Source organism: Osmerus eperlanus, chromosome 8, assembly GCF_963692335.1.
Source record: "Osmerus eperlanus chromosome 8, fOsmEpe2.1, whole genome shotgun sequence".
In the NCBI taxonomy this organism is placed as follows: domain Eukaryota; kingdom Metazoa; phylum Chordata; class Actinopteri; order Osmeriformes; family Osmeridae; genus Osmerus; species Osmerus eperlanus.
The window spans coordinates 13,512,286-13,524,322 of record NC_085025.1 but is presented as its reverse complement, the minus strand read 5'-3'; the positions used below and the strand labels follow the sequence as shown (position 1 = coordinate 13,524,322).

General features: G+C 54.7%; 1 protein-coding gene across 1 annotated transcript; it reads right to left on the bottom strand.

Annotated features, from left to right (window-relative positions):
• Positions 1-204: 204 nt before the first annotated feature.
• LOC134024852 (histone H2A-like) lies at positions 205-2,400 on the bottom strand. Its single transcript, XM_062467571.1, has 2 exons — positions 2,018-2,400; positions 205-409 (listed from the first exon to the last, which is right to left on the bottom strand). The coding sequence occupies exons 1-2, from the start codon at positions 2,398-2,400 to the stop codon at positions 217-219; spliced, it is 576 nt and encodes a 191-aa protein (XP_062323555.1). The 3' UTR covers positions 205-216.
• Between the last annotated feature and the right edge of the window lie 9,637 nt (positions 2,401-12,037).

Here is a 12,037-nt window from a genome sequence, read left to right as displayed (position 1 = left end):
AATTGAGCTGCTTAATGTCATCGATTGTCAGAGCATTCGATTAAAATCGCATTGCTTTGACAGGCATACTCACTATTGCCAGCAGTGTCACATGGTTATGATCATGTTATTTCACATAATACAAGCATGCAAGGAAACGGAAGGACTTTGTCTTTTCAAAGAGATAATGAGGTGGCTCTTAAAAGAGCCTTTGGGGATGTTGCAGTCAAATTACATTTAGGCGCGCTCTCCGCGAATGCGGCGGGCCAGTTGGATGTCCTTGGGCATGATGGTAACCCTCTTGGCATGGATGGCGCACAAGTTGGTGTCCTCGAAGAGACCGACCAGATAGGCCTCGCTAGCCTCCTGCAGAGCCATCACAGCGGAGCTCTGGAACCGCAAGTCAGTCTTGAAGTCCTGGGCGATTTCTCTGACCAGACGCTGGAAGGGGAGCTTGCGGATAAGCAGCTCAGTCGACTTCTGGTAGCGACGGATCTCTCTCAGAGCCACGGTGCCGGGCCTGTACCGATGGGGCTTCTTCACGCCACCGGTGGCTGGCGCACTCTTACGGGCTGCCTTTGTGGCAAGCTGCTTCCTCGGGGCTTTGCCACCGGTAGATTTACGAGCGGTCTGCTTGGTTCTGGCCATGCTGCTTGTTTCCTTCTCTTCGACACGAAACTGAATACAGTAAAAGGGGAAGCGAACAAGTTTATATCTCCAGCCACGTCCTGCATTGATTGGACGGCCTCATTGTCAGGCAGGAGCCTCCCTCTCCCCCGCCATTGGATGTAGTCAGGGCCGCCAAAAATTCAAACAAGACCCCGCCCCACTCCGAAGCTTGCTTTGCTATTACTATATCCAAATTCAGAACAACTTCCATTTTCCCTTTCAAAAGGTCAAATTTAATCACAATTTCCAAAATAACTAGCGCTTTTTACACGGGAACAGCGTATTTATTTGCGTGCAGATATATACCTATATATTTTGTTTCTTCTTCCACAGCTAAGTCTCCTCCAAAGAAGATCTAAAATAGATTCTCGCATTTGTAAATTAGCATCTTTATCCCTGCGCGCAATATACGATTATACTCTCAGCCCCCTGGTAGAAAGAGCAATATGCCGCGTATTAACATTATTTTCAGAAATCCATTGGGCAACGCTCTTGTGTACGTAGGCTACACCTGATAAGGACACATTTTACTTTTCATAAGGGACGTAATACTCGTAAGGGATATTCAAGGTGACACATTAGTAACTTATGTGTAATGTCAAATGTATAACTTTCTGGCTCATGAAAAACCTCAAGAACATATTGCGCTTTGCAAGAGTGATGTGGATGGCTCTTAAAAGAGCCTTTGGGGATGTTACAAAGCCGTGCCCGCCTAAATTTCAAACGTTATGCCTCCGCCCTCGTCCTCCTTTGAACTTCTGCGCGAAATGGCATTGGGTCCGATCCTTTGGTCGCTTTAGTGGTTTAGTTATGTATTACAAAATTATATTTAAAATCCAATAATTATCTTTTACTAGCGTCAATGTAAGTGTATCCTACGGAAATGAGACTATCCAGATATGTAGGCTACATGGCCGTGGGAACGTATTCTGCTGGGGGGGGGCAAATACGCGGAGTGCATGTATGATCATTAACAACGTTGATACGATAAAATACCCTATCCAAAGAAAGTTGTCTTACTTTTAAATATCTTTAGGACAAAATATTGGCCAGCTGCTACTTCCCGCGGGAGCCTACAGGGTTTATTTTTCACTAAGGAGGCTATTCTCGTCTGTGCACCTCCCAGCTTTAACACTTGCGAGGAAAATGTTGATTAATCGCGCAATGTAGTGAACTTTTCAGTCACGCAGGGTAACGAGATTCGATTTGGCCCAGTACATCTGTGAATATAGCCCACCAGTGAAAAAAATTGATCCCTGTATGAAAATGGTCAATAAGGTCAATGCGCTTTTCTAGAGTTAATTGGGTGGCTCTTAAAAGAGCCTTTGTGGAGGGTGAGTAATCACATCAAATCAAACAGGGACTTTACTTGGCCTTGACGGCCTTCTCGGTCTTCTTGGGAAGAAGTACTGCCTGAATGTTAGGCAACACTCCACCCTGAGCGATGGTGACACCACCGAGGAGTTTGTTTAACTCTTCGTCGTTGCGGACAGCCAGCTGCAGGTGACGAGGAATGATGCGAGTCTTCTTGTTGTCGCGGGCAGCGTTGCCAGCCAACTCAAGGATCTCAGCAGTCAGATATTCGAGCACAGCGGCCAAGTAAACTGGCGCACCAGCTCCCACACGCTGAGCGTAATTTCCTTTACGGAGAAGTCTGTGAACACGACCCACAGGAAACTGAAGACCGGCGCGGGATGACCTGGTCTTTGCCTTGGCCCTGGCTTTGCCTCCAGTTTTTCCTCTTCCGCTCATTTTGTTGACGTTTTAGATTACAGTGAATGGCATTGTTCAGAGGCCAGCTATTATACTTCACGGTAACTGGCAGTCATTGGTCACAAGGCCGGTTTGGTCTCAATCCAATCAGAGGTAGCGGCACAACTGAAGGCGGAGTCTTTTGCTTTATCGCAAACGATAGTTAATGGAGGTAACGATAGTTAATGGAGGTAACTCCAGTTCTATGAGTGGAGCGGAGCCCCATAGGGGAGCTCTGCTCCTATTGGTTTACCCGCTGCCTAGTGCAGCTAATGACTGAAGATCAAAATATACACACACCTGTCACTCACACAGGTGCCCTATATAAGGGGGTGACAGCCGTCACTCATCCTCCCAAAAGTATTAATACAGCCGGGTTGAATAAGTCGAGCTGGGCCTGCAGCCCTATGGGGCTCCGCTCCACTCATAGAACTGGAGTTACCTCCATTAACTATCGTTCTATTTCGTGGAGCTCCGCCCCATAGGGGAGCTCTGCTCCTATTGGTTTAGGCGGAGCGAGCGAGGCCAGATATACCCCCAGCGAGACTAGATCTAAAAGACACATAATCTCACAAGGCACCGAGGACAGACCTGCTGATGTAAATAATACACAGGGTCTGTCCTCCTGGTCAGGCCGCTACTGTGACAGAGAGCCGTCCAGGGTGAAAACAGGAGAGTTTACTTAAAAACGATAGTTAATGGAGGTAACTCCAGTTCTATGAGTGGAGCGGAGCCCCATAGGGGAGCTCTGCTCCTATTGGTTTACCCGCTGCCTAGTGCAGCTAATGACTGAAGATCAAAATATACACACACCTGTCACTCACACAGGTGCCCTATATAAGGGGGTGACAGCCGTCACTCATCCTCCCAAAAGTATTAATACAGCCGGGTTGAATAAGTCGAGCTGGGCCTGCAGCCCTATGGGGCTCCGCTCCACTCATAGAACTGGAGTTACCTCCATTAACTATCGTTCTATTTCGTGGAGCTCCGCCCCATAGGGGAGCTCTGCTCCTATTGGTTTAGGCGGAGCGAGCGAAGCCAGATATACCCCCAGCGAGACTAGATCTAAAAGACACATAATCTCACAAGGCACCGAGGACAGACCTGCTGATGTAAATAATACACAGGGTCTGTCCTCCTGGTCAGGCCGCTACTGTGACAGAGAGCCGTCCAGGGTGAAAACAGGAGAGTTTACTTAAAAACTCATGTTGTTCCTCTCGCCTGCACAACAGCTAAGCTGGAGGGGCAACAGAACACATACAGTATAGACATCACAACTGAGAATGTCTGACTGTCCCACACTTGGCGATAAACCCAACGAACAACTCGCAACTAGGGCCCACAAGAACCTTGCGAGTTGTCATCTCGCTACACCTGATCCACCAGCCATGCTGAGGACAGAATGCGCAAAAGATGAGGAGGAAACGTCCAATAGATAATATCGCACAAATGGTGAAGGCGACGACCAAGACGCCGCTTCACAAATCTCCTCCACTCCTACACCCCTTCGGGTGGAATGAGCCCGAATGCCAGGTGGCACGGGACATCTCATAGACTCGTACGCGAGACCAATAGCCTCGCAGAGCCAGTGAGAAAGTCTCTGTTTGGAGAGTGGCAAGCCAGCTCTCGATCCACCGTAGCAGATCAGTAACTGGGGAGAAGATCTGATGCTTGCTGTGCATTCCAGATAGCGCGAGAGAGCGCGCACTGGGCACAGGCTATGTAAGCGTCTTTCCTCCTCTCCGCTGTGCGGAGGTGGGAAAAAGGCTCTCAGTTCGCAGCTTTGTGCCCTGAACGCTCGGCTAATCACCTTGGGGATAAAAGCCGGGTTAGGACGCAACACCGCTCTTGTTCGATCACCCGAGATGACCAAACAATCCGCGCGTGTTGACAAAGCGCACAAGTCGCTCACTCGCTTAGCCGTAGTCAAAGCGAGAAGCAGACTCGTCTTGAGAGAAAGCAGACGTAATGACACATCGTCTATGGGCTCGAAAGGTGGCCCACACAGAGCGTCTAACACCAGAGATAAATCCCATGTAGGTGTTGACGCTCTCGGAGGCGGCCTGAGCCTACACACCCCAGCCAGAAAACGCTTGACCAGCGGGTGGCTGAACAGTGTCGTTTTGGCGAACCCTTCGTGACATGCCGAAACGGCAGCCGCGTAAACACGAACCGTGCTCGCGGCTAAGCCCTCGTCAAACAACGATTGTAAGAAACACAAGAACATTTCGACCGGACATGAGACCGGGTCAAGGTTCTGTTTTCCACACCATTGCATGAAGGCTCGCCAGCGCGACGCGTACCCTCTAGCAGTAGATTGTGCGCGCGCACTCTGAATGGTCTGAATGACAGCATCAGACAGACCCCGGCGCTCTAAGAGTTCCCTCTCAGTAGCCAAGCCATAAGTGGGCCTCCGATCACTGGAGGGCTCTTCACCAGGCCTCCGGCCTGAGAGAGCGCATCCGTCTGATGAGGTATGGGCCAAGGCCCGCCCACCAGCATCCCCATCATCTCTGGGAACCATGGGGCTCCGGGGCGATCGGGGGCTATCAGAATGACCGACAGCCCGTCCGACCTCACCCGAGCCAGCAAGGGGAGGATGGAGGCCAGAGGTGGAAATGCGTATAGCAGACCTCTCGGCCAGGAACGGTGCGCGAATGCATCGACTCCAAGCGGAGGTCTGTCCTGTGCGCGCAGCGAGAACCACAGAAGACACTGTGTGTTGGCTCGTGACGCAAACAGATCCACCTGTGCTCGGCCGAAACGTGCCCAGATCAGAGACACGATGGACGGTTTCAACCTCCATTCGTCCTCTCTCGGGCCGCCTCTTGACATCAGGTCCGCTCCCTCGTTGAGCAGACCTGGAATGTGCAGAGCTCTCAGGGAGCGTAGGTGCGTGAAAGCCCAAGTCCACACTTCCTCCGCTAAGCGGTGAAGTGCTGGAGAGCGCACCCCTCCCTGTCTGTTGATGTAAGACACCGTCACCCTGTTGTCGGATCTGACGAGAACGTTTTGATCCTTCAACACCAGCGCGAAATGGCACAGAGTCAGTCGAACCGCTTCGAGCTCCAGGAGGTTGATGTGACGCGTCTCTGACGGTTCCCATCTTCCTCCTATCGAGCCCGCCTGACATACTCCACCCCACCCGGTCAAGGACGCGTCCGTAAAGACCGGATAGAGAGATGTCACTCTGCCCATGTCGACTCCGCGCGCCATGACGCGCGGGTCTCTCCAATGGTTCAGATCGGTTTTGACTGATCTCGGTATCACTAGCAGTCTGCGGCGGTGTCGCACAGGATCCAACCGCAACTGAGCAAACCATCTCTGCAGCTTGCGCATGTATAACAGGCCTAATGGCACTACTACATGAGCCGCCGCCATCAACCCCAATAGGGACATCGCCGACAGTGCGGTGATTGTGCGTGAGACCCGGAACGCGCGGAGAGCTAATGAAATAGCCTCTCTCCGTGGCGCCGACAGTCTGGCTCTCATCCCAACAGTGTCCAAATGGATACCTAGGTAGGTAAACTGTTGAGCGGGCCATGGAGCGCTCTTCTCCCAGTTGACAGCGAACCCCAACTGGCTGAGCTGACTCACCAGTGAGGTCGCGTCCTGGATAGCTCTGTCCGGAGACTGAGCTAGAACTAACAGGTCGTCGAGGTACGCCAGAATGCGTATTCCTCTCCGCCGTAACGGTTCTAGAGCTGCTTCCACGCACTTGGAGAAAGTTCGAGGAGCCAGCGCGTAACCAAACGGCAGGCGCGTGTACTCGTACTTTTTCCCTTCGAAGGCAAAACGCAGAAATCTCCTGTGCTTCTGTTTGATAGGCACATGGAAATACGCGTCCTTCAGATCTATGCTGATCCCAAAGTCGTTCCGCTGTACACAAGTCAGCAAACGCTTTATCGTCAGCATGCGAAAGGGCCGTTTGGCCACACTCTCGTTGAGCACCCTCAGGTCTAGAATCGGCCTCATCCCCCCGTTTTTCTTGGGAACCAAAAAATAAGGGGAGTAGAGACCCGAGTTCTCCTGATCTCTGGGGACCGGGATCACTGTCCCTTTGGTCAGCAAGCTCGCTATCTCCGTCCGGAGAGCGAGTGCTTTCAGCGGGCAGGACAAGCGTGTCTCCCTCACTCCTCTGAAAGGAGGGGGAGTCCGCATGAACTGGATGGCACAACCCTCTCTCAGTATCCTGTCTAGCCAGCTTGGCAGTGAGCATGACTCTCGCCACTCTGCATAACGCAGAGAGAGCGGGCGTGCGTGTAGCTGCGGAGCCGCAGACAGGAAACGGACGTACTCTTGTCTGACCCCAGCCGCCGCTGTGCACCGAATCGGCGGCACAGCCCAAGGTGGGGTCGACTCGAAAGGGCTGGGGCTGCGCCCCCTGACCAAGAGAGGTCTGAGCTCTGTCTGAGCTATGAGCTTCAAGAGGTCTCACAGTGCGGTCAGAGCTCTGGGCGCACAGCCGCAGTGATGGTTCTTGTAACGTGACAACAGAGTCACACGCTGTGTCAAGGTGCACAGAGACGGGTAGCGGTCTGGCCACACGCTTGCTAGCTGGGCCAGACTCCGCTACGAGTGCAGTGCTTGATGGTTCGGCGTCACTCGTTGAGGACAACTCGCGAACCGAAACCAACTCATTAACCCGCTCGACAACAGTACGAGTGCTCAGCTCTGTACTCGTCGAAGGCGTAAGAGGCACTGAATGGAACACTTGTCTTTCAGGGAAAGAGTAGAGTGGAGGTCCAAGCCTCTTTATTTCATTCAGATAGAACGGGGTGGGGACCGAAGCCTCGGTCCCCGCCGCCAGTCACGCTCTCCTCTTCCTTCCCCCTCCGCCACCACGCCAGCTGGCGTTAGGCGGGCGGCTGTGACCCGCTCTCTCGGGGGGAACAGCCAAGGGTGGAACAGGTGCCGCGGGAGGAGCAGCCTGCGTCGCAGCGGCCGCTCGTGCCACCGGACGGCGAGCTCGTTTCCTCCTGCTTTGCGAGGTACCGGAGGAAACAGAGAATGGAGCAGCGTGAGGTTTCTTCTGCAGGGGCATATGCCCTAGCAGGTGCTTCCTCTCCTCCTCCAGGCGCGAGAAGCGTTCGGAGGCTGACGCCACAGCCGGTCCGAACAGGCCCTCGCTAGCCACGGGAGCGTTGAGTAGGGCGGACTTGTCCGCCTCCCTCATGGCTGTTAGCGACAGCCACAGGTGGCGATGAACCACAACGCTGTTTCCCATCGCCCTGCCAGCGCAAATCGCTGCCCCCTGATTCAGGTGGAGCGCGGCAGATGCCATCCTGGCAACCCACGACGTCTCCTCGGCCGACAGTCCCTCAGGCCTCTCCGTGGAGAGTTTGGAGACCGCCGCCGTCAGAAGGGCGGCGTTCCCAGAGGCAGCCGCTGCCTGCGCACCCCAGACATACGCCTTGTCTGCCAGAGAGGCAGTAAGCTTGTCCCGGGATGATGGCAGGGTCGCCTTCCTCGCCGTCAACCAAGCGCTCGCCCCTGGCACCAGGTAAGCGGCGAGGGACGGTTCCAAGGGTGGGGGACCGGACTTCGCTGCCTCACCCAGCCCGCTCACCCTCGTGAACGGGAGGAGCGCCTTGACCGGGGCGTTAGCCACCGCTGGCGCTTCCCATGAGCCCTGCACATAATCTGCCAGTCTCGGCATAGTGGGGCATAAGGGCTTCGAGGCCTTACTGCGTTTTGCATGAGGGCCGACATCCCACGGGTCATCTTCCTCCACAGGAGGAGAGGCCGGCAGGGGAACGCCCATGATTTCGGCTGCCTTCGCGATGACAGACGGGAAGTCTGCCCTGCGAGACAGCGCTGAGGAGACGGGAGGGGCGGGAGCCGGCTCTTCGTCATCCTCTGAGGTCGAGGTCAACTCGCGCCCTTTTACCTCAGAGAAGTGCGGGGGGGTTGAACGCAACACGCTTGGGCAGAAAGCCTCCACAGGAGGTTCCCGCCCAGGCGCGTGCACCTCAATAGCCGCCTCGAGGTGGTCCTCAAATTCTGAACTCTCCTCCTCGGAGAGCAGAGCGGAGACCACATCTTCGAGGGGCTCCTCCACCTGAAAGAAGTCGTGACGCAGCCGCCTCTCCGAGACGGAGAGGCCAGCGCACGACAAGCAGACAGGAGGGTTCACCAAACCGTCCCTGGCATGCCGAGGTCCCAAGCACACGAAACAAAATTCGTGGTGGTCTCCATCGGCCTCCAAGAAACGGCACCGGCATTGGGCTCTTAAAAGAGCCTTGCGCGGAAGCGGTGGAATGGAAACGCTCATTTCAGATATTCTTTAATCTTCAAGCCACTAAATTCGAGCAACCCGTGCTGAATTTTTTGGGAGGATGAGTGACGGCTGTCACCCCCTTATATAGGGCACCTGTGTGAGTGACAGGTGTGTGTATATTTTGATCTTCAGTCATTAGCTGCACTAGGCAGCGGGTAAACCAATAGGAGCAGAGCTCCCCTATGGGGCGGAGCTCCACGAAATAGAACTCATGTTGTTCCTCTCGCCTGCACAACAGCTAAGCTGGAGGGGCAACAGAACACATACAGTATAGACATCTCAACTGAGAATGTCTGACTGTCCCACACTTGGCGATAAACCCAACGAACAACTCGCATCTAGGGCCCACAAGAACCTTGCGAGTTGTCATCTCGCTACACCTGATCCACCAGCCATGCTGAGGACAGAATGCGCAAAAGATGAGGAGGAAACGTCCAATAGATAATATCGCACAAATGGTGAAGGCGACGACCAAGACGCCGCTTCACAAATCTCCTCCACTCCTACACCCCTGAGGATGGCGGCTGATGCCGCCACTCCTCGGGTGGAATGAGCCCGAATGCCAGGTGGCACGGGACATCTCATAGACTCGTACGCGAGACCAATAGCCTCGCAGAGCCAGTGAGAAAGTCTCTGTTTGGAGAGTGGCAAGCCAGCTCTCGATCCACCGTAGCAGATCAGTAACTGGGGAGAAGATCTGATGCTTGCTGTGCATTCCAGATAGCGCGAGAGAGCGCGCACTGGGCACAGGCTATGTAAGCGTCTTTCCTCCTCTCCGCTGTGCGGAGGTGGGAAAAAGCCTCTCAGTGCGCAGCTTTGTGCCCTGAACGCTCGGCTAATCACCTTGGGGATAAAAGCCGGGTTAGGACGCAACACCGCTCTTGTTCGATCACCCGAGATGACCAAACAATCCGCGCGTGTTGACAAAGCGCACAAGTCGCTCACTCGCTTAGCCGTAGTCAAAGCGAGAAGCAGACTCGTCTTGAGAGAAAGCAGACGTAATGACACATCGTCTATGGGCTCGAAAGGTGGCCCACACAGAGCGTCTAACACCAGAGATAAATCCCATGTAGGTGTTGACGCTCTCGGAGGCGGCCTGAGCCTACACACCCCAGCCAGAAAACGCTTGACCAGCGGGTGGCTGAACAGTGTCGTTTTGGCGAACCCTTCGTGACATGCCGAAACGGCAGCCGCGTAAACACGAACCGTGCTCGCGGCTAAGCCCTCGTCAAACGATTGTAAGAAACACAAGAACATTTCGACCGGACATGAGACCGGGTCAAGGTTCTGTTTTCCACACCATTGCATGAAGGCTCGCCAGCGCGACGCGTACCCTCTAGCAGTAGATTGTGCGCGCGCACTCTGAATGGTCTGAATGACAGCATCAGACAGACCCCGGCGCTCTAAGAGTTCCCTCTCAGTAGCCAAGCCATAAGTGGGCCTCCGATCACTGGAGGGCTCTTCACCAGGCCTCCGGCCTGAGAGAGCGCATCCGTCTGATGAGGTATGGGCCAAGGCCCGCCCACCAGCATCCCCATCATCTCCGGGAACCATGGGGCTCCGGGGCGATCAGGGGCTATCAGAATGACCGACAGCCCGTCTGACCTCACCCGAGCCAGCAAGGGGAGGATGGAGGCCAGAGGTGGAAATGCGTATAGCAGACCTCTCGGCCAGGAACGGTGCGCGAACGCATCGACTCCAAGCGGAGGTCTGTCCTGTGCGCGCAGCGAGAACCACAGAAGACACTGTGTGTTGGCTCGTGACGCAAACAGATCCACCTGTGCTCGGCCGAAACGTGCCCAGATCAGAGACACGATGGACAGTTTCAACCTCCATTCGTCCTCTCTCGGGCCGCCTCTTGACATCAGGTCCGCTCCCTCGTTGAGCAGACCTGGAATGTGCAGAGCTCTCAGGGAGCGTAGGTGCGTGAAAGCCCAAGTCCACACTTCCTCCGCTAAGCGGTGAAGTGCTGGAGAGCGCACCCCTCCCTGTCTGTTGATGTAAGCCACCGTCACCCTGTTGTCGGATCTGACGAGAACGTCTTGATCCTTCAACACCAGCGCGAAATGGCACAGAGTCAGTCGAACCGCTTCGAGCTCCAGGAAGTTGATGTGACGCGTCTCTGACGGTTCCCATCTTCCTCCTATCGAGCCCGCCTGACATACTCCACCCCACCCGGTCAAGGACGCGTCCGTAAAGACCGGGTAGAGAGATGTCACTCTGCCCATGTCGACTCCGCGCGCCATGACGCGCGGGTCTCTCCAATGGTTCAGATCGGTTTTGACTGATCTCGGTATCACTAGCAGTCTGCGGCGGTGTCGCACAGGATCCAACCGCAGCTGAGCAAACCATCTCTGCAGCTTGCGCATGTATAACAGGCCTAATGGCACTACTACATGAGCCGCCGCCATCAACCCCAATAGGGACATCGCCGACAGCGCGGTGATTGTGCGTGAGACCCGGAACGCGCGGAGAGCTATTGAAATAGCCTCTCTCCGTGGCGCCGACAGTCTGGCTCTCATCCCAACAGTGTCCAAATGGATACCTAGGTAGGTAAACTGTTGAGCGGGCCATGGAGCGCTCTTCTCCCAGTTGACAGCGAACCCCAACTGGCTGAGCTGACTCACCAGTGAGGTCGCGTCCTGGATAGCTCTGTCCGGAGACTGAGCTAGAACTAACAGGTCGTCGAGGTACGCCAGAATGCGTATTCCTGTCCGCCGTAACGGTTCTAGAGCTGCTTCCACGCACTTGGAGAAAGTTCGAGGAGCCAGCGCGTAACCAAACGGCAGGCGCGTGTACTCGTACTTTTTCCCTTCGAAGGCAAAACGCAGAAATCTCCTGTGCTTCAGTTTGATAGGCACATGGAAATACGCGTCCTTCAGATCTATGCTGATCCCAAAGTCGTTCCGCTGTACACAAGTCAGCAAACGCTTTATCGTCAGCATGCGAAAGGGCCGTTTGGCCACACTCTCGTTGAGCACCCTCAGGTCTAGAATCGGCCTCATCCCCCCGTTTTTCTTGGGAACCAAAAAATAAGGGGAGTAGAGACCCGAGTTCTCCTGATCTCTGGGGACCGGGATCACTGTCCCTTTGGTCAGCAAGCTCGCTATCTCCGTCCGGAGAGCGAGTGCTTTCAGCGGGCAGGACAAGCGTGTCTCCCTCACTCCTCTGAAAGGAGGGGGAGTCCGCATGAACTGGATGGCACAACCCTCTCTCAGTATCCTGTCTAGCCAGCTTGGCAGTGAGCATGACTCTCGCCACTCTGCATAACGCAGAGAGAGCGGGCGTGCGTGTAGCTGCGGAGCCGCAGACAGGAAACGGCCATACTCTTGTCTGAGTGGTAAAGTGGAGGTCCAA